At 49.4% G+C, this 22071-nt stretch overlaps 1 protein-coding gene across 1 annotated transcript in view; it reads right to left on the bottom strand.

Annotated features, from left to right (window-relative positions):
• Positions 1-18836: 18836 nt before the first annotated feature.
• FZD7 (frizzled class receptor 7) overlaps positions 18837-22071 on the bottom strand; it is an 18351-nt gene continuing 15116 nt past the window's right edge. Inside the window, exon 4 of the mRNA XM_015414628.1 lies at positions 18837-21083. Within this exon, the coding sequence (XP_015270114.1) occupies positions 19360-21083 (1724 nt within the window). The 3' untranslated portion in view covers positions 18837-19359. The remainder of the gene's footprint in view (positions 21084-22071) is intronic.

Raw genomic sequence — 22071 nt, 5'->3', positions numbered from 1 at the left:
AAAATCATAGAGCTGGAAGGGACCTCCAGGGTCATCCAATCCAACCCCCTGCACAATGCAGGAAGTTCACACACACACACCCAGTGATCGCTGCTCCATGCCCAGAAGATGACAAAAAACCTCCAGGATCCCCAGCCAAACTGGCCTGATTCCAAAGAGGTGATCGGCATTTCCCTGGTCGTGTAAGAAAGGACCACAAGAACTAAGCACGGAGGCAACCCTTCCTGCCCTCTCCCTCTCATGATCTGCCTAAGATCTACTGGAGGGCGGAGTCTCCTGAATGTGGGGGTGTATGATATGGGCCTTATTTTGAGGTGGAGAGCTTTTAAACTGCCCTCGATATTTGTCATTGGATTTGTGAATAAGGAGCTAGGAGATGCGAATGAGGAACTGGGAACCAACTTCCACCTCATCAGAAATCACAATTTCGGCAGTAGTGGGATTCCCCGCATTGATGTTTTTTAAAATTGCACATTGTGTGATATTTTCCGCAGTAGATTTTTCCTCACCAGCCACAAGACAGAAGTTTTCTCCTTCTTACCCCACATTTTCAGAACTCGCTACAACTGGGGATTCTGAAAACGCAGGGTAAGAAGGAGAAAACTTTGGATTGGCGCCTGGTGCAGAAAAATCTACTGCAGAAAATTTCACATAACGTGCAGTTTTAAAAACGGTCAATCCGGGGAATTTGACTCCTGCGGAAATGGCCACGAGTAGGTTTCTACAGCTCCTCCCAACTGCAGTGAATTTGGTTTTCTGCTGTCCATGACTGGTTTATCAGACAGACACTTTTATGGACAACTTGGTTTTGTGACTGACTTTCTCCCCCCACCCCCCCTTTTGAGGGAACAGCCAGACGTCTTGAGGCACCGTTTAAGTGTGGAAACGGGGAAGGAATTTGCATCGTCTCTACAGTTGGGTGAGAGAACGTTTGTGGTAAGGGAAAACAAACTGGTCAGGGGAAGCCATTTGGCACAGGCCGCCTTTGAAGAAACCCTCACCCACTCCCCAAGGTGGGTCTGCCAGCAGCTGTGCCCTTGGACGGCTTCCGGTACTTTCTCTGCAAATCCCACGGAGTAACTTCACAGTGGGCTGAAACAAGAAAGAGATACCAGAAGAAGACAGGAAGAGAAGAGGTGCAGGAGGAAGGCAGGGTTGTGCCCCTCCACCCCTCGGAGAGGTAGGGACGCCAGCCTCCGGGGGGGGGGGGCTGGAGACCCCCCCTCGAATTACAACTGACGTCTAGACGGCAGAGATTTTATTTATTTATTTGATTAATTTGTACCTTGTGGGGCTGTGGCTCAGTGGCAGAGCGTCTGCTTGGCATGCAGAAGGTCCCAGGTTCAGTCCCCGGCATCTCCAGTTTAAAGGTCTGGGCTGTAGGTGATGAAAAAGACCTCTGCCTGAGACCCTGGAGTGCCGCTACCAGTCTGAGTAGACAATATGGAACTTGATGGACCGATGGTCTGATTCAGTATAAGGCAGCTTCAAGTGTGTACCCTGCTTCTCTCCCCCCCCATGGGACCCAAAGCAGCTTAGGTAGTTCTCTCTTCCATTTTATCCTCAGAACAACCCTGTGAGGTAGGTCAGGCTGAGAGACTGGCCCAAAGTCATCCAGTGAGCTTCCGTGGCACAAGTGGGGATTCGAACTCGGGTCTCTCAGATGCTCAGGTCTGATGTTCTTTACCACTACACCACATCACTCCCCCTGCTTTGAAGGGTAGATTCTAGGTCATTGTGCCCTGCTGAGGCCCCTGCCCTCCCCAGGCTCCACCCCCAAATCTCCAGTAATTTTTGAACCTCCCAGGTTGGGATATTCCTGGTGATTTGGGGATGGAGCCTAGGGAGGAAGCCCGGCAGGGATGTGATGGCATAGACACCATCCTTGGAAGCAGCCATTTTCTCCAGGGGGGTGGCTCTCTGTAGCTTGGAGATCAGCTGAAATTCTGGGGGATCTCCAGGCCCCTCCTGGAGGCTGGCAACCATAGGTCTGAGTTGAATGAAGAAGAGGAGGAGGAGGAGGAGGAAAAGGAGGAGATTGAATTTATACCCCCCCTTCACTCAGGCTGATTTCGCACAAGGAGCTGCGCCGCTGTCGCACCTCCCTTTGCCCCGTTTCCATTGGTCAATTTCGCACTCGAAGCCGCGCGGCTGCATTTTGACCCGCAGCTTCGCCTGATTTTCCTGCAGTTTCATGATCCTCAAAAAACAGGATTACGACACCATGGGGAAAATTGGGCGAAGTGTGACAGCGTGCGCAAAGGACGGTGTGCGCAAAGGGAGGCGTGACGGCGTGGGCAAAAGGGAGGCGTGACGGCGTGCGCAAAAGGACAGCATGCGCAAAGGGAGGCGTGACGGCGGCGGAGCTCCTTGTGCAAAATCAGCCTCAGAGTCTCAGAGTGCCTTTCTAATTCCTTTCCCTTCCCCTCCCCACAACAGACACCCTGTGAGGTAGGTGGGGCTGAGAGAGCTCTGACAGAAACTGCTCTTTTCAAGAACACCTCTGACAGAACTATGGCTTGCCCAAAGTCATCCAGCAGCTGCGAGTGGAGGAGTGGGGAATCAAACCTGGTTCTTCCAGATTAGAGTCTGCACACTTAACCACTACACCAAGCTGGAGTAGTGGAGTGAGGATTCCACCTTGATTTCTGGAGTGAGGATTCCACCCTGATTTCCTGGTAACGCCAGGTCACAGACCATCTTCGAATGAACAAGAAAATCCCAGAAACCGATCTGCAGAGTTTTACACTCTAAAAGGTGCGACGGAACCATGCAAAGCAGTTTGTGCAATGGAAAATGTTACAAGATGCGGGATTTCCCCATTTGTCCACCACCCACTACGGAACAAGCAACAACTGGCAGGATTTCCCCTTCTAGTCATCTAGGAGTGCGGTGTGGTGGTTAAAGTATCAGATCAGGATCTGAGAGACCCGGGTTCGAATCCCCCCTCTGCCGTGGAAGCTCGTAGGGTGACTTTGGGCCAGTCAGTCTTTCTTGCAAGATTGCCACGGGGATAAGACAGAGGAGAAGAGAATGATGTAAGACACTTTGGAGAGAAAGGCAGAGTACAAATGAAGCAAATAAATAAATAAATAAAATTAAAGGCCAGAATCTAATGAGAAAGTTAATTCGTTCCTTGGGTTTGTTTTAAGGAGTTGCCTTTGATCATCTGGACTTGTGAATGCTTTCAATTGTGTGGCAGTTTTGATGCAAAAAATGTTGGGGAAGAATAAGAAAAGATTGGATTTATACCCCACCCTTCACTACCCGAAGAAGTCTCAGAGCTGCTTACAATCTCCTTCCCCTCCCCCTCCCCACAACAGACACCCTGTGAGGTAGGTGGGGCTAAAAGAGCTCTCTCGAGAACTGCCCTTGCGAGAACAGCTCTGAGAGAACTTGTGACTGACCCAAGGTCATACCAGTGGCTGCATGTGGAGGGGTGGGGGAATCAAACCCGGATCTCCCCAATTAGAATCCGCGCTCCTCACCACTACACCAAACTGGAAAACGGTGACTAATGCTCCCTCTAAGCTGTGGAGTCTTGTGAGCAAAAATTCTACTTTGTGAGCTACGGGCATTAAAGTTGTGAGCGAGCGATTCGGCTTCTGCATAAATTAGTTTGCCTTGGAGTCTAAAAATCTGTGAGCTAGCTTACACTAACTCATCTTAGAGGGAACACTGTGGGCTGTGGGCTAAGAGGCAGGGAGAATACATATGGTAAAGCATTCCAAAGATGGGTAACCTGTCCCCCCCCCTAAAAGCTTAGTTGTGTTTGCTTCACCCCATTAAAAACTGCCCATTGTTGTGGTATTCGGGAAGGGGCGGGGTTTTCTTCTCCTTTAATGGGACTCTCCCTTGTGTAAAGATTAGAATCCAAAATCTGTTAGCCGTTGAAGACCTGAGTGCTGTGACTATTACATGTATCTCTTGTCATGCCCACAAAGCAGCTTAAAAGAAGTCCCCAAACTATTTGAGCCTGCAGGCGCCTTTGGAATTCTGAGAACTGCGTGGTGGGCGCAGTCGCAAAATGGCCGCCATAAAGTGGAATTCAGGAAGTGGCGACAGCTACAAAATGGCTGCCCCAGTTTACCCTTCAGTCACACAGTGAAGGGACTTGTGCTGTGGAGGCAGCTGATGCCAAAGCAATTCTTTTTTTAAAAAAATCTGCAGTCAATCAGACCGTCAGTGGCCTATCAGAAGCCTGGTTGGGCAAAAGCCCCACCTCACCCTGGTCACTTCCTAAAAACACTGGGCGGCTGCCAGAAAAGGTATTAGCAGTTTCCATGGTGCCTATGGAAGAAAGAGGAGGAGGAGAGATTGGATTGATACCCTGCCCTTCACTACCCAAAGGAGTCTCAGAGAGGCTTACAATCTCCTCTCCCTTCCCCTTCCCCCAACAGACACCCTGGGAGATAGGTGGGGCTCAGAGAGCTCTTTGGAGTACTGCTCTTGAGAGAACAGCTCTGAAATAACTTGTGACTCACCCCAAGGTCACACCAGCAGTTGAATGTGGAGAGGTGGGGAATCAAACCTGGTTCTCCCAGATTAGCATCTGCGTTCCTAACCACTACACCAAACTGGCTCTCTTACTCAAACTTGCTGTAAGTACTCTGAGGAAGGAACCTGTGGGTTCCCAAGGCCCTAATTAGCAGCAGAAAGAATAGATTAACTTTCTTGATGCTTTGATAGGCTGTTTTGTTTTACTGCTGGAGGAAGAAAGGAGGTTTCTCCATCCAGCAGCAAGTGGCCAGAAATCAGCACGCAGCCTCCTGGGGGAACCAGCAATTCCAGTCCTCAGCCCACCATTCGTAACAGTAGTGCACACAACCTACGACCCTCCCAATCCATGCAGTCGCCATGTTGTGTGAACGGGGGCGATGTGCTTATTTATCGTGCACACGCAATTTGAGCATGTGTTAATGTGAGCCCTGCCAAAACTAGTGGCCAGTTTGTGCATACGGAGCATGAGAAATGCACACATTGCTCCTGTACCAACCAGGTTTGAGAAAGAACATCAGGTCAGCAGAGAGCCTTGGAAGTCGACAATTACAATGATGTTGTGTGGATCCCCCCCCCCCCCCAACTTTGTGCTTCCCTGCTGCAGTTTTAAAGACGAAGTGGAGAAAAACCTCCATTTGGGCGCTTTCTGCACTCTCCTTTTAATCCATGTTGTTAATCCAAAGTGTCCTTCAAACAATTCTGCACTAAAATCCAATTCAACCTTCTTTTTAATCCAGGTTTTATTTTCCCCATTCTGCACTAAAATCGACTTCAACCTTCTTTTTATTCCGGGTTTCTTCCCCACTCTGCATTACATTCCCTCCCTTCGGTGGTCGGCCCGGTTTCAGCCTGCTGTTCCCCCCGGGGTTATTCGGATACTGTTTTGCTGTGGACTTAAACTGCCTCAGCTCAAACACTGAGAAAATACCGAGTGGCAGGCAAATGCAGAAAGGACCGTATACAGTTTGGTGTAGTGGTTAAGTGCGCGGACTCTAATCTGGGAGAACTGGGTTTGATTCCCCACTCCTCCACTTGCACCTGCTGGATGACCTTGGGCAAGTCATAGTTCTGTCAGAGCTGTCCTTGAAAAAGAGCAGTTTCTGTCAGAGCTCTCTCAGCCCCACCTGCCTCACAGGGTGTTGGTTGTGGGGAGGGGAAGGGAAGGGAAAGGAGTTTGTAAGCCGCTCTAAGACTCCTTTGGGTAGTGAAGGGCAGGGTATAAATCCAGTCTCCTCCTCCTTCATGCAGCCGCAGAGAAACTGTCCCACAATCATTTAGACGAATTTCGTGGCAGGGTAGAGAACGCAGGTCTCCTCAGTTGTGGTTTGAAATTCTGAGCACAAGTGTTGGAACTGTAGGGATCCCCAACGTCTTTAGTTCTGCAGGCACCTTTGGAATTTTGAGAGGGTGTGGTGAGCGCCATCTCAAAATGGCTGCCTGACTGGAGGTGGAGCCAAATGGAATACCTGCCTGCTCACACCTCCTGGGAAGAAGATGAGCCTGGAGGGGGACTGGAACCACAGAGTGACTAAGGGAAGTCCAGGGGCTTACCAGTTCTAGTCCTCTGGTGGAAGTCCTTACAAAGAGGGCAGCCAATAACAAGCCCTGCTTTACAACAGCCCCACCCACTTTCTGAAAAGCTTGGAGAGTGCCAAGGGAAGTACAGATGGGCACCATGTTGGGGAACCCGGTGGCGAAAAGAAACAGTGAAGGCAAAAACTATATAGCCTGCTTAGGTAAAGGTAAAGGTTCCCTTGCTCGAAAGCCAGTCAAATCCGACTCTAGGGTTGCGGTGCTCATCTCCGTTTCAAAGCCGAAGAGCCAGCGCTGTCCGAAGACGTTTCCGTGGTCATGTGGCCGGCATGACTAAACACCAAGGCACATGGAACACTGTTACCTTCCCACCGAAATGGTACCTATTTATCTACTTGCAATTTCTTGCTTTCGAACTGCTAGGTTGGCAGGAGCTGGAACTAGAGACGGGAGCTCACTCCGTCTTGCGGCACCCGGGTCTCGAACTGCTGAACTACTGACCTTCCACAGCCTGCAGTTCAGCGTCTTAACCACTTGAGCGACCGCAGCTCCCATAGCCTGCTTAGAGCATGTGTAACATTTTAGAATACAGCTTTCAAGGGGTAGTAAAATCCATCCATTTTAATAGCAATTGTACTAAGAGGGAAAATAAGCCCCTCCCCTGCTGCAGAGTAAGGTTACTTCTGAATAAGTTCCCTTTATGAGAATGGCGAGATATATTTTATTTTATTAACCTTAGGGAGAATTCCAAGTGTTCAGTAAAATGAGAGGCAACACGAACGTGAGTTCTAAAGTGGTTTTTCCATCCACCCACATAATACCTCTCAGTTCCAGACTTCTATGCTTCTACCTCGAAGAGTGTCGAGTGACATCCATTTTACTGGCTGCCGGTCCCTATGGAATGTTGCTATGCACAGCTCGTAAAACAAGGACAGGAAATGCTGGTTGAAACGTCTACATTTCTTTTTCTTTTTTTTAAATAATAATAATAAAGTATTGCATTACCAGGATCTTTTCTTTTTCAGAGATTACAATCAAAATAAAAAGATTGCATCTTTTACATTTAGGCAGGTTTTGCCGTTCTACGGGCTAACTTTGGCTTCAGAGAATCAGAGCAGGCTTTGAACTTCTGCGCCTACACACAGGCTAAACACACACAAAAAAAACCCAAACCCAAATCCTTTTTCCTCCTTTTTAAAACTAGCCCTATATAGTGTGTGTATGCAGACGCATAAACACACCCGCCCACCTTTCATGTCTTTCAGGGGCAGTGTTGTTTTCGAATGTGAAAAGTTCCAAAGAAGGCAATCAGCTATAGGGTTCGAAATACCTAGCAGAATTCAATGTCGATAAACTCTGGTCATTAACACCAATGTTTAATTGGCAGCCTGTCTCCTTGGGCAGTGGGTAAAAGGCTTCTTTTAATTCAATATCTTCACTATGTTCTCCACTCTATCTACAGTGGAACTTTGGTAACTGCTGTGTGTGTGTGTGTGTGTGTGTGTGTGAGCAAGAGGGTGTGCACGAAATTCTTGGAAAGGGGCCACGAAAGACACTTGATCTACTCCAGCGTTTAGATAAACATTTGGGAAGCAGTTCAATCTGACTGTCTCCAGTGCAGACTCTATTTAAAAGAAGAAGAAAAAAAGACAATGATTTGGGGCCAGGAACATGCCTTTGATGTATATGGAAAAAGTGAAGGAAAAAATTGACAATTAGAAGACTAGGGAAGCGTGGGTGGCGTACACTTCAAAAGAATGTGCTTTTTGAAAGACTAAAAAAAAAAAAAGAGCAACCATGGATGGCCGAGTCATATTTGTTTTGTTATATGTCGCAAGCGTCAAGTTTCTTGGCCTCATCCTAACAGATTTGGATGTCTGCGGAGGATAATCTCAGAGCAGAAAAATGCATTAAAATAGGCGCTGCCGTGGTAAACCTTCCCTAAGTAAAGAGACAATTCTTTGAATGTCCTCCATGAAGACAATATGCAGACTGGCAGGTTAGCTAGCAACATGCACATTCGTGTGTTACAAGAAAGCAGGTGAATGTGAATGTCTACAAGAGTACTAACCCCTAACCGGTATGGCCCAGGCTAGCCCCATCTCATAAAAACTTTTTAAAAGCCCTGCTGGACTATACCAGTGGTCCATCTAGTCCAGCATCCTGTCTCACACAGAGGCCAACCAGTTCCTCTGAAGGGCCAGCAGCGGGGCATAGAGGCTGAGTACTTCCTAAGAACATAAGAAGAGTCCTGCTGGATCAGACCAGTGGTCCATCTAGTCCAGCATCCTGTCTCAAACAGTGGCCAACCAGTTCCTCTGAAGGGCCAGCAGCGGGGCATAGAGGCTGAGTACTTCCTAAGAACATAAGAAGAGTCCTGTTGGATCAGACCAGTAGTCCATCTAGTCCAGCATCCGGTCTCACACAGTGGCCAACGAGTTTTTCTGGATGGCCAACAACAGGGCATAGAGGCTGAGACCTTCCTAAAGACATAAGAAGTTCCTATGGAGGGACAACAGGGCGTAGAGGCTGAGTACTTCCTAAGAACATAAGAAGAGCCCCGCTGGATCAGACTAATAGTCCATCTAGTCCAGCATCCTGTCTTACACAGTGGCCAACCATTTCCTCTGGAAGGCCAACAACACGGCATAAAGGCCAAGGCCTTCATAAGAACATAAGAAGAGCCCTGCTGCTTAAAACATTTATTTTTACTTAAAACATTTATTCCACTTCTCTTGGGGGGAAATAGCTGCTTTGGAAGGTGGACTATATGGCATTATATCCTACCAAAGTCCCTCCCAGGCGCCTGTCTCAAATCTCCAGATATTTCCAAATTTTATTTATTTTATTTAATACACACACACACAAACTACCTTTCCCCCCCCCCATGGGGACCCAAAGTGGCTTCCATCATTCTCCTCTCCTCCATTTTATCCTCACACCAACCCTGTGAGGTAGGTCAGGCTGAGGGAGTGAGTGGCCTTTGCTGGTCACCCAGCGAGTTTCCATGGCAGAGTGGGGGATTCAAACCTGTCTCTCCCAGATCTTAGTCTGAGACTTTAACCACTACACCATGGTGGCTCTCTCCAGACTTGGCAATGCTATTTGTGACTGCGCCTGATCGTGTTCAATGTACAGTTCCCACTCAATACCATTTAATGTGGAAGGGTCACGGTTCAGTGGTCGAGCCTCTGTCTTGCCTGCAGAAGGACCCAGGCTCAATCCCTGGCATCTCCAGTGTGAGAAGGTGATGTGGAAGACATGAGATCCAGGACAGCTGCTGCCAGTTATGAGTAGACAAAACGCTGACCTTGATGGATGGACGGTCGGCCTGGGATCCATTAGAAGCTTAGCAGCATATTTGAGCCTGAATACGTATTGAGATCAGCATCCTCTCTAAATGTATTATCTTTCCTGTTTTTTTGTAAAGCAGTTTATGAGCAAGAGAGCTTTTGTACTACTCTAATTTCCTGAGGAAGATCCAATTTTGAAACGTTGTTATGTAATCCGGAGACGACGTTGATGATGTATTTCCACACTAGGATTTTCTTATGATTTGAAGGAATTTGTTCATTGTGTTGTAGTGCTTGCTGCCATAATATACAGAAAGGATTTTCTTTGCAAGTCTTGTTTACTGCTTGATCTGTGGGTCAGACTCTCACGACTGTTTTCTTTACATTTGTCCTCTGATGGATTTAACAGACATCTTGAATCATTACCACAGTTGGTAAGCTGTTTCGATTATTAAGTATTTCAAGTGGTAAAAAATATAATTGTCTATTTGGGAAGGGGGGGGAGATGCTTTTACACAAAGCACATTGCTCTGTACTTATATTTCAGAGCTCTCTGCCCTGCCATTCTGCCTGATGAAGAATCGTGTATGACTCAAAAACCTGCACCTTCCTAGAGCTTCAGAAATCGGTTCGACAACAAACATCTGCTCATTATGCTGTAGTCTTATTGTCCAGGGCCAATGCAGCAACATTTGGCAGAGGTCCAGCAAATTCCACAGAATTAGGTGCGCTTAAGCCTGTTGTCTGTGCACAACACTCATGCTAAGCAGAGATTTATTTTGGCAAGCCACACTGTGACACAATGTGCTAGGCTTGCTTCATTCTCAGTCTTTTTTTTTTTTAAACCCACTCTCACCACAATCCTGGTTATCAAATAAAAAACTGAGTTGCAACCAAACCAAGTTGTGACATGGCTTAGGCACCTCAGATGAACAAGTTTTTGCAAGCTGGGGTTTCCTAATACCAAAGGGGTTCGTTTACACTTGTCAAAACACAGGCTGTGGGCCATTCCTTATTTCAGGCTGATTTCTAAATTTAAATAAATAAAATCTGTTCTCTGTCTAGGTTTGGACTAGAGGGAAAACAAGATGGATTTCAGCTGTAGTTCAGGTGTGTCCAAGATGAATTAGAAACCTATTTACCCAAAGCCAACAACTCCGAGGACCTTAGAGAGATTACTGAGGTAGTATGCCTCTCTGGGGTTTATTAAAAATACAATATTTCCCAGTTGTCAGAAAGGATATAGGTTCAAGGTAAGTTCGTGAAACCTTGAGAGAGGTGCAGATATTGCGTGAAGTCTTGGCTAAACACTACACTAATTTCATCCAATAGCTTTGATATTTCCCATATTGAAGTGTGGTTATCGTTAATGCCATTTTCCTCGTTCTCTTTCTGACTGTTGGCAGAGTAATTAACACAGGAACGGTGCACAACATGAGTAAAGAGTAGATAAAGGTTTTATTTAGGAATTAACATACTTGATAGGAAAGAGGAGAGACAGAGATAGGTTCCTAACTACATCTCTAGCTGAGAGAGAGGGTAAGACTGAGTGTGGCACTTCTGAGAAGAAGGGGGAAATTGTCCAGAGAGTAGCATTCTGGAGAAAGACAAGGAATGAAGCTTAACAGGAGAAGAGGAGATTGGATTTATACCCCGCCCTTCACTACCCAAAGGAGTCTCAGAGCTGCTTACAACCGCCTTTCCTTTCCCCTCCCCACAACAGGCACCCTGTGACTTGTGAGGTAGGTGGGGCTGAGAGAGCTCTCTCGAGAACCACCCTGGGGAGAACAGCTCTAAGAGAACTTGTGACTGGTCCAAGGTCACGCCAGCAGCTGCATGTGCAGGACTGGGGAATCAAACCTGGTTCTCCCAGATTAGTGTCTGTACTAACCACTATACCAAACTGGCTCTCTGGAGGAGGTGCTGACCTCACTATCCTATCGAATTGTCTTCTTGCTGCTCCCTGCAGGGTCTCCTTCTCTTCTTTGCACACCAGACATTGCCTTTTCCAACACGAACATTCAACAATAGGCAAAATAAAAACCCAGAAACCCAAGCAAACAACATGTGTGTACATGTATACGATGATGTATTTTTTTACAATAAGCCATGGTCTTGTTCGTGCATTGCAACTGAGCCTATGTAAAATTCAAACAGAAGCTTGGAAACTTGTTGCTGTGTACCCAGGCGCAAGCGCTGCCAAGGATCTAGGCCACATGGCACAAAAAGACGCCAATAACCTCTCTTAAGAGTAGAAAAGAGCAAGAGCCCAGGAGCACCTTAAAGACTAAGCAAATTTGTGGCAGGGGAGGAGCTTTCATGAGCCGCTGCTCACTTTTTCAGATAAGCAGTGACTCCTGAAAGCTCCCCCCCTGCCACAAATTTGCTTAGTCTTTAAGGTGCTCCTGGACTGTTGTGCTTTTCTACTGCGACAGACAGACTAACACGGCTCCTTATCTTGATCTATCTCCCTTAAGAATGGTTTTCTCAAACTCAAGGAGTGAGGCTTGTCGGGGAGTTCTTTTTTTGGCAAGCTGGCTGCGGCACAGGAATGGCTCTGGGGGGGGGAGTGTCACATGATACCTGAGGTCTAAAGGATTCAGGGCTGTGATATTAATCTCCCAACTCAGCCTTCTTTCAATCAAGGGCCTCAGCAGTGCAGCTGAACATGAGCTTCAGGGCTAATACCTGTTTCTCTTCTCCAGTCAGAACTGAGTATTAAGAACATAAGAAGAGCTCTGTTGGATCAGACCATCGGTCCAGCCTCCTGCCTCACACTGTAGCCAACCAGAGCAAAGTCTGAATCCAGCGGCACCTTCAAGGCCAACAAAGTTTTATTCTGGGTATAAGCTTTTGTGTGCAGGCACACTTCTTCAGACAGCTTACACCCAGAATGGAACTTTGTCGCGTCTCAAAGGTGCCACTGGACTCAAACTTTGCTCTGCTGCTTCTGAACAACATGGCTACCTACCTGACAGTAGCCAACCAGTTCCTCTGGAGGTCCAACAACAGGGCATAGATGCCACGGCCTTCCCTTGATGTTGCCTCCGGGCACTGGGATTCAGAGGTTGACTTACTCTGAACACGAAGGTTCCCTTTAGTCACCATGGCTATCCTCCATTAATCTGTCTGATATTGTTCCTAGAGAACACTTCCAGCTAATTTCCAGGGCCTTAGTGGACCTGAGCGGGCAGAAAGGCACCTATTAATCTACAGTCCAGTTAATCTATTCTGTTCTCAATATACACTAAGGGATAGCAAGGGAATCAGATGTAAAAAGGGACACACTGAAGACTGTTTCAGTATGCAGAGCAAATTATCAAGGGATTTCAGGGGGATTTTATATATGCAGCTATGTCCATCTTTCAGTTGGAAAGGTCCAGTGAGAAAGTACTGTCTGGTATCTGTACCTGCTTCAGGATTTCATAAGTGCAGACAGACATCACTCACAGGCTTTCAATTTTCTTTCTCAAGAAGCCTACATTGGTCCCAGTCACACGGGCCGTAAAATGCAGGGGGGATGCATAGCAGTTTGGCCCGGAGCAAAATAACACGCGGCCGCCCGATCACAGGTCCCGTTGAGGTCCCGTGGGTAGGGGCGAGGTGGCGATCACACAACGATCCTGCAGCGCGGCAAAGAAGCGGTGCGGCACGATCTCACCAACGGCATGCGCGATTCTGCGGAGCAACGAAACTTTCGCTTTCCTCTTCGTGCGCATGCGCTGTTGGGTGCTTGTGCGCATCCTGTGGAGACTTGGGGGGGAAAAACCTGTTTGCGACGGGACATGGGCGGGCGCCGGATGCCACGGACTACCACCGGAAACGTGATCAGACGCTAGCCCTTGCCCTGCGGTTTCCGGAAACTAGTACCTCAGAGGTACTAGTTTTTAACTCCGCATCTTCGGCGGGAAGCCTCGGGTTCGCCATGGGAGCTCTACGCTTCCCAGATGTTGCGATGTGATCGCACCCGGAAAATCCGCCTATCATCCGTCTCAGTAGCGTAGCTAATGCTCCATGTGACTGTAGCCTAAATAAATAAAATTCCCTCTCCATCATTAGCCTGGTGGTCCATGCAGTTATCTTAGCAGGACATCTCATTTACATGCAAAGGGGGACAAGCCTCAGGGTGGGAAGACGGGCCTTCTGAGGGGCCACTTAAAATATTTTTTTAAGAAGTAGAACTAAACATTCCAGTTCTGGAAAGAACAAACTATAGCCCTTAAAGAATAAATAAAAACACTAATTAGGACCATTACCCCTTATAATAAAATGTAACTTAAAAAAAAAAGCTCAAAAATGTTGTGAGGAACATGCTGAGAGAACTGTTGTCATTCCAACAATTATACAGAAGTCACTTGTACAGGATGTGTTGCTGGCAACCAAGATCAAGTTAATTTGTGCCATAGTATTTCCCATTGAAGGTCAAAGAAGACGGGGACGGCAAAGGATGAGATGGTTAGACAGTGTCATACATGAAACGAACATGAAATTGAGCCAACGTTAGAGGACGGCGGAAGACCGGAAGGCCTAGCGGGATCTGGTCCATGGGGTCGCAAAGAGTCGCACTCGACTGTGCGACTGAACAACAACAACAACAAAATTTCCCATTACTACAAATGGATGTGAAAGTTGGGACAGTGAAGAAAGCCGACAGGAAGAAAGTTGATTCATTTGAAATGTGGCGTTGGAGGAGAGTTTTACATATACCGTGAACCGCCAAAAGACCAATAAGTGGGTTCTAGATAAAATCAAGCCTGAACTTTCCCCAGAAGCTAAAATGACTAAACTAAGGCTAGCACACTTTGGTCACATCATGAGAAGAGTCACTGGAAGCGACAATCATGCTAGGAAAAGTTGAAGGCAGCAGGAAAAGAGGAAGACCCAACAGGAGATGGACGCACTAAAGGAAGTCGCTGCCCTCCGTTTGCAAGACCTCAGCAAGGCTGTCAAATGATAGGATGCTTTGGAAGATATTACTTCATAGATTCAAGTGGGTAGCCGTTTTGGTCTGAAGCAGCAGAACAAAGTTTGAGTCCAGTGGCACCTTGAGGACCGACAAAGTTTTATTCTGGGTATAAGCTTTTGTGTGCATGAATCGTAGAACTGGAAGGGAGCTCCAGGGTCATCTAGTCCACAATTCACAAACACCTCCCCCCCACACACTCCATGACCCCTGCCCTATGCCCAGAAGGGGGGGGCTCCAGGATCTCCGGCCAAACTGGCCTGGAGAAAAAATGCTTCCTGGCCCCCAAAGTAGCAATCAGCATTTCCCTGCGCATGTAAGAAAGGGCCAGAAGAACTAAGCACTGAGGCAACCCTTCCTGTCCTCCCTTCAACCCTTCCTGTCCTCCCTTCTTGTGATCTGCCTAAGTTCAGCATTGCTGTCAGATGGCTATCTAGCCTCTGCTTGAAAATCTCCAAAGGAGAGCCCACCACCTCCCGAGGAAGCCTGCTCCACTGATGAACCACTCTGTCAGGATGTTCTGTGAAGAACTGTGCATGCACATTGAAAGCGTATACCTTGCATAAAACTTCGTTGGTCCTGAAGGTGCCACTTTACTCAAAAGATTTTTCCTATTACTTCACAGAGTCGCCATAAGTCGGAGTGGACTTGACGGCATTACACTCACACACTTGCATAGCTAGAATCCTCACAATGGCAAGAAATACACAGGACAAAATATTTTTAACAGCCAAAAACAGCATTCCTAGTGTTGGGAAAATACAATATCCTGTCAATGGAAATGCAGCCTTGAAGGGAAACCTACAGCATCCCGGGCAACACATGAGGAATACCTCATTTATTGTATTAAAAGTCCATTAATTGGGAAGTGTCTAAAACATCAAAGAAACACCGTTGAGAGCCAGGATGTCATAGTGGCTAGACTCTGGGGCATGTACAGAAGGTTTGGTTTCAAATTCCTACTTGAGCGCAAAGCTCAATGAATCATCTTATACTAGTACATCTTTCTCAACGTATTTCTCTGTTAAGGTTTAGGCACATGGTTACCAGTACCTTAGCTCACTGGAGAAAGGGAGACATAGAAATGTAATACAGCTAGACAGAATCATGAGGGGTGGGGGAAAGAGGGTAGATCCAATTACCGGATCTAGTCTATTCTGCTAATTTTTAATCACCCTAACACTAAAGATCTGCATTGTACCATCCACACCGGGTGTGTAGCATCAAAACACTGCAAACTAGAGGACTCTGAAGAGGTGGCACAGAAATATTTTGAATAAATCGTAATGCCCGTTACTGAACACAGTGCTTACACACAAAGCTGTGATAAAACTGTGTAAATGCCAATAAAATATACCTGGTCAAGGATTCTGTGCATGACATTTCAAAGAAACGAAGTGGGGTTGGCACAGGTCGTCTTCTAGGAAAAGAAAATAATTACCTGGGAGTTTAGTCACCCCTTGCATGGTTACTCCTGTGCATGATTACTCAGGAACACCACATTCCTTGGGACTCAAGGCCACAAGCCAAACATGTTTAGCTTACAGTGTGCCACTGAACTCAGTGGGAGTTAATTCAGAGGAAACATGCTCAGGAGGCATGGCCCCTTCCAAGCAAGAACAGAGGCATGAGAAAAGCAAATCCAGGCAAAATGATTAAGAGGCAAGAGCTGAGATATTCTTTTTAAGCATTTACAAAAGGACACATTTATTTTCCTCTTCCCAATTTTCACTCCCCCCATTCCTCCCAGTAGCTATGTGTAAGCCCACGTGCTAATCTTTCTTGCATCCATAGCCTAGGTGAACTTCAGGAGTGGTCAAACCGTTGCCACTCTTTTACGGGAGGGCACCCCCCCCCCAAAGAAAAGAACTTGTATTAAACAACTTCCTTAACGTGATTGGAAGACGAAAGAAACGTTTTGGAAGTCCAGGGCTGTGTTCTGGAACAACTGTTGTGTTACTAAACTGTGACATCACAACAAATTTGGTACCTGAAGACACAGGACTTCCTGGTTTAGAAATTCTTCAGTTTTCTTTGGGAGGGGGAGAGCAGGGAGAGATAGAAAGCTAAGCAAGGACTGTTCTTTGGGGGTTTTGGGATGTCTGAATACAGCCTCACCGTCAGAATTAAACTTAAGTTTGACGCCGCTTTGACTTAGCAGATGTTTGCCCCCAAAATCCTACATAGCTTTACACCCTTCTAACTGCACTGAGATCAGCGGGCTTAGAAAGGGGCAAATCTGTTTAGGATTCCCGACACACCTAAGCAGCACAGGAACAAGACCATTACAGGGGACTTTAAAATAAAAAGATAACTTTAAAAAAACTACACTGTATTAAAAATTCATTTATTTTGTGTTCTGTACATGATGAAAATGGGTCTTACACAGACCTTTGAAAACAAAACCAAAAAAAAAAGCCAAGTAAAAACATAAATACATATATATTTTCTTACAAAATGTGAGATTTACAAAATATACATACTGCACTTTCAAGCTTGTCTTGTGCACATTTAAATGGGGGGGGGGGACATACCAGGAGCACTGAACCCTGGAAATCAATTATACGGCAAAATTATAGAGGGCTGGTTTGGCTCCCTCTGCTTCATCCCCAAATGCATACACATCCTGCCTGCACACTCCTTTGATGGCTGTCCTCTCCCTTACCAGTTCTCCTTTTTAAAGAGGATTTTAAAACAAGAATTTGATCTCCATTCATTAAAAAAAAGAAATGATCGCAGTCCTTGTGAGTGACGGGGAAACAGAAGTAAGGCATGTTAAAATCCACGATTCTGCAATTAGTTTTCGGGGGGGGGGGGGGTCAAACCATTTATTTTCACAATAGCCAATTAAAAAAACATGGGGGGGGGAAGCTAAATTAATTTTCCCTTCAGGTGCTTTTCATAATCCTTCTCCAAATGTCAAGACAACCCTTTTCTTCTCCAGGTCTCTTAAATCATGGGTGTTTTTTTTTAATTAACTGCTTTTAATCGGTGGTCCTCTTTCAGAAAATGTCCTACATAACAATGCAAACAGGTTGGCATTTTTATTTGGGAAGGACAAGATTTTTGTTTTTTAACGGTCCAGAACACTGTGTTTTGTTTTGTTTTTAAAAAAGAAACGCACATCTTAAAGGACATGCAGAATTCCTGTATCCTCCTGATCTCTGCACCGTGAGCACAAACCAGGGGGGATAAATTATCTGCGGTCATGTCAATCAACAGGACATCAATTTCTTGTGACTGGTAATATTCTGTAGGAGACGCAGCCCAATCCCTACGCATGTTTAGCCAGAAGCTCTACTGGCCAGTTCAATGGGACTTGCTTCCAAGCAAGCGTGCCCAGGATCACAACCTTGTTAGATCCCTAGTCCTGTAGCACCTTAAGAGATCGACAAGAGTTTCAGGGTGGGAGCTTTCGAGAGCCAGAGCTCTTTTCTATCCTAACTGAGGCCACAATGCAGAAAATATGCAGCCAAGTTGCTCCCCAGGAGACCTTACTTCTGCAAAAACAGCCAACGCATCTCAGCAGAGCCTTAAGCACACAAAACCCCCAAGGATTTCCCGAGCACACAATACTCGAGACCAAACGGTTCACGTCCCCCACCGCCAGATATCTGCTTTGTTGCCAAATAATCTAATCCTTCTTTTCCTGTATCAAAGGGCAAGTTATAATTAACAGGAAAATGGAGGCTTGTGGAAAAGAAAGGAGATATTTATCCGTGCTTGTTTTACAGATTTTTCTATGCAGGCTGTTTTGTCAGGTGTTCCGAATTAAAGCAGTCTTTTTTTTAAGAGGGGGGAAGAGGAGGGGGGAGGTCTCGGATTTCCTTCGGTTACACAGCAGCCCTTCTGGATGGAGACTTCCTTTCCCCCTCCGAAATTCCAAAGGAATGTGGAACGACACGAGGGATAGACGAGCCTTCCCCAAATTCTTTTGTTAACTTTGCCCATTAAAACGCTTACGAGGGGAGAAGTGGGGGGGGGGAAACAACACAAAACCCACACTTCTGTTTCTCCTTTGTCTCCGCCAACAAAAGGCCGGGAGAGCAAAGAATGCCTCATTGTCAGCCGCCCTGAGCCTTTGGGGAGGGAGGGTTCCCTCCTTCCCTGCCCCTCCCCAAACCACTCTTGCCAAAGGAGGATTCCGCTGGGAAGAAAACTTTTTAAAACTGCAGCAGAAGGGATTTTCTTTTTGCTTCCCTTCTTACATCCCCAGCCCGCGCGGATTCACTCAGAAGTTAAGTCCCACTGAGATCCAGGCTACTGACGGCCCAAATATATAGGGAGACCCCAAAAAAGGGTAGCGGTTTCAGCAAAGAACAGAAGAAGCAGTGCCTGTCTGTGGTTTGAGTTAGGACGAATTCCGATTGAAGGAACGTTCACCTATCCAGGTGACAAGGGGAATGAGGTAGGGTTGCCAACTTCCAGGCGGTGGCTGGAGATCCCCTCCTCGAATTACAACTGATCTCCAGGTGACAAAGATAAAAAATGGCCCCTTTGGAAGGTGGACTCTAAGGCCTTAAAACCCACTGAAGCCTCTCCCCTCCCCAAACCCCGCCCCCTCCACAGTCTCCACCTCTCCAAATACCTGGACCTGGTGACCCTAAAAATGAGGCCGCTTTTCGTAAACCCCCAAAACAAGGCCACTTTCTTGTAAGATGCAGGCTCTGCCTTCCGGCCTCCCTCCCACCCCTCTCCCTCCAACTCACATCCGTGGCCCCAGAACTCCTGCATTTCTCTTTGAGCAGATACCGTGGGACTTAGGTTCAAAGAATTTTTTTTTAAAAAGCAACCCCCCCCAAAAAAACTGAAGATCCTCACAGGGTGAGAAAAACGTACTGTCTCCAAGGAACAGTCTTAAGAAGGACACTTAAATTCTGTGCAATTCCAACTCGGCCAAGGAAGAGAACCCACTCAGGAGGTCCTTTGCACATAAATTTTTCTCTGCGGGTTAGGAGCAAGGCAGACTTTGGAGGCCCCGCCCCCCCTTCCACCCCATCCTCCTCCTCGCGTCTCCCACACAAGAGACCAAGAGCAGCCTCGAGAAAGGGGGCTGGGGGGGGGAGGCCCTCATACCGCCGTCTCTCCTTTGCTGCCCGTGCGGAGTCTGTGGTAGAAGCGGCGCCACGACTGGAGCGTCTTGCCGGTCCAGATCCAGAAGCCGGTGGTGATGCCCACGATCATGGTCATGAGGTACTTGATGACGAAGACCGTGAAGTCGGGGCTCATGGGGGAAAAGTTGGTGGGGCACGCGATGGCGTAGCTCTTGCAGGTCTGGAGGAGCCAGGTCTTCTCCCACGCGTCCCGGAAGGCCTGCTCGTAGAAGTAGCAGGCCAGCACGATGGTGGCGGGGACGGTGTAGAGGACGCTGAAGACCCCGATCCTCACCATCAGCTTTTCCAGCTTCTCCGTCTTGGTGCCGTCGTGCTTCATGATGGTCCGGATGCGGAAGAGGGAGACGAAGCCGGCCAGGAGGAAGGAGGTGCCGATGAAGAGGTAGACGAAGAGCGGGGCCAGGACGAAGCCCCGCAGGGCGTCCACGCTGTAGATGCCCACGTAGCAGACGCCGCTCAGCACGTCCCCGTCCACCTGCCCCATGGCCAGGATGGTGATGGTCTTGACGGCGGGCACGGCCCAGGCGGCCAGGTGGAAGTACTGCGAGTTGGCCTCGATGGCCTCGTGGCCCCACTTCATGCCGGCGGCCAGGAACCAGGTGAGGGAGAGGATGACCCACCAGATGGAGCTGGCCATGCCGAAGAAGTAGAGGATCATGAAGAGGATGGTGCACCCCTCCTTCTTGGTGCCCTGCACCACCGTGCGGTAGCCGTCCTCGGAGAAGCGCTCCACGCAGACCACCTTGTCCTCCAGCAGGAAGCCGGCCACGTAGGCCACGGCCACCATGAAGTAGCACCCCGAGAGGAAGATGATGGGCCGCTCCGGGTAGCTGAAGCGCCTCATGTCCACCAGGTAGGTGAGGACCGTGAAGAGGGTGGAGGCGCAGCAGAGGAAAGACCAGACGCCCACCAGGAGGCGGGCGAAGCGGACCTCGGCCTCCTTGAAGTACATCAGCCCGTTGGGCAGGTCGGGCTCGCAGGGGGCCCCGCAGTCCCGCTCGCCCAGGAAGCGGTAGCCCAGGTAGGGGGGCACCTTCAGCTGGCGAGGGCAGGAGAAGGCGTAGCTGGTGGGGGGCAGCGGGTGGGCCGGGGGGTGGGGCAGGTAAGGGGTGGGGTAGGCCGTGGCGCCCCCGGGCCCGCCCCCTCCGCCTCCTCCCCCGGGGCCCCCGCCGGAGGTGTCCGAGGTGTTCTGGCCGACGCAGATCTCGCCGGCGCCGTGGACGGGGAAGTTCTCGCAGCGGAGGCGCTCGGGCCACTGGAAGCCGAACTTGTTCATGAGGGCCTCGCAGCCCTGGCGGGCCCGCTCGCAGAGGGAGCGGCAGGGCGGGATGGCCTGCTCGAGGACGGTGCAGACGGGCGCGTACATGGAGCACAGGAAGAACTTGAGCTCGGCCGCGCACTGCACCTTGACGAGCGGGTAGAACTGGTGCACCTCCAGGCCGGCGTCCTCCTGGTTGGTGTGGCCCAGCAAGTTGGGCATGATGGTCTGGTTGTAGGCGATGTCGGTGCACAGCGGGATGGTGATGGGCTGGCAGTAGCCGTGGTCCGGCACGGAGATGCCCCGCTCGCCGTTGTACTGCTGCTGCTGCTGCGCCTGACCCCGTGCGGGAAGCACCGGAGCCTCCGCCCAGAGCAGCAGCAGCCGCAGCGCCAGCAGCAGCCGGCCAGGACGCCCGCTGGCTCAAAGGCATCGGGGCGCCCCCGACGGCGGCTGGCTGGGCTGGCTCTGCGCTCCGGGGCGGGGGGAGCTGGGCGGCGGCGCGCTTGCCAAACCGGCTCTCGGGCGCAGCGCTCGCCAAGAGCTGCCGGGGAGAAAGCGCCCTTTCTGCAGCAGCAGCAGCAGCCCCCGATCAGGGTCTCTGCACCGCCCCCCGCGCCAGTACCTGCCGGGGCCCGAAGCGGTCCCAACTTGGCCGGTCTCCCCGAAGAAAAGTTTGCAGGGGGTGGGAGTCGGGCGCGTCGGCGGCCAAAGTCCTTGCGCCGCAGTTTCCAAAGCGGCGGCACCGCCTCTCCCCCCGCTCCGCTCTCGACCCTTCCAAGTCCGAGAGTCCGGGGAGGCTGGCACCGATGGAGGGAGGGAGGCAGGATCCGTGAATCCGGCCTCGTCTGAAGCGACCTTTTTAAAAGAAACCAAAAAAAATTCCCAAATCCGGCTGCTGCCTGCTTCTCTGCGCGCTCCCCGGATCCGGGTTGAGGGGCAGCCGAAATCTCCCCGGCGCTTGGCAAGAGGCGGCTCGTCTCTCCCAGCGAGAGACCCGCAAGAAGCCGCTTTCCCGACCCCGCAAGGAGGAAAAAAAAAGACACCCGGGCGCCTATATGGCGTGGAGTCCGCCTCGGCGCTCCGCCCCCTCCCGTCCCTGCCCCATTCACAAACCGGGCGGGGGGCGGGCCGTCTCCAGCCCCGCGCTCACCAATGGCGAGCTGCGATCGTCGGCACGCTCCCGGAGCCGATTGGACGGCGGAAGATAAAGTGCTTTCGGGACCAGGGGGCGGGGCTGGGGGCGGCACCGGGGCTTGGGGGCGGGATCCCTCCGGCCGAAAGCCGTGCGAGCAACTTCGTGGAGAGTTTGTTGAATGGAGGGCGCGGGAGAAAAGTTTTTTTTTTGGGGGGGGGGGATCCGGACCCGTCGTGAGGTTCCCCTCCCCAGCAATGAGTCTCCCGACGGGC

This window comes from Gekko japonicus, unplaced genomic scaffold (genome assembly GCF_001447785.1).
Source record: "Gekko japonicus isolate JY-2015 unplaced genomic scaffold, Gekko_japonicus_V1.1 scaffold855, whole genome shotgun sequence".
Lineage (NCBI taxonomy): Eukaryota > Metazoa > Chordata > Lepidosauria > Squamata > Gekkonidae > Gekko > Gekko japonicus.
Note: the sequence above shows the minus strand (reverse complement) of the source record. Positions and strands in the feature narration are given on the sequence as shown.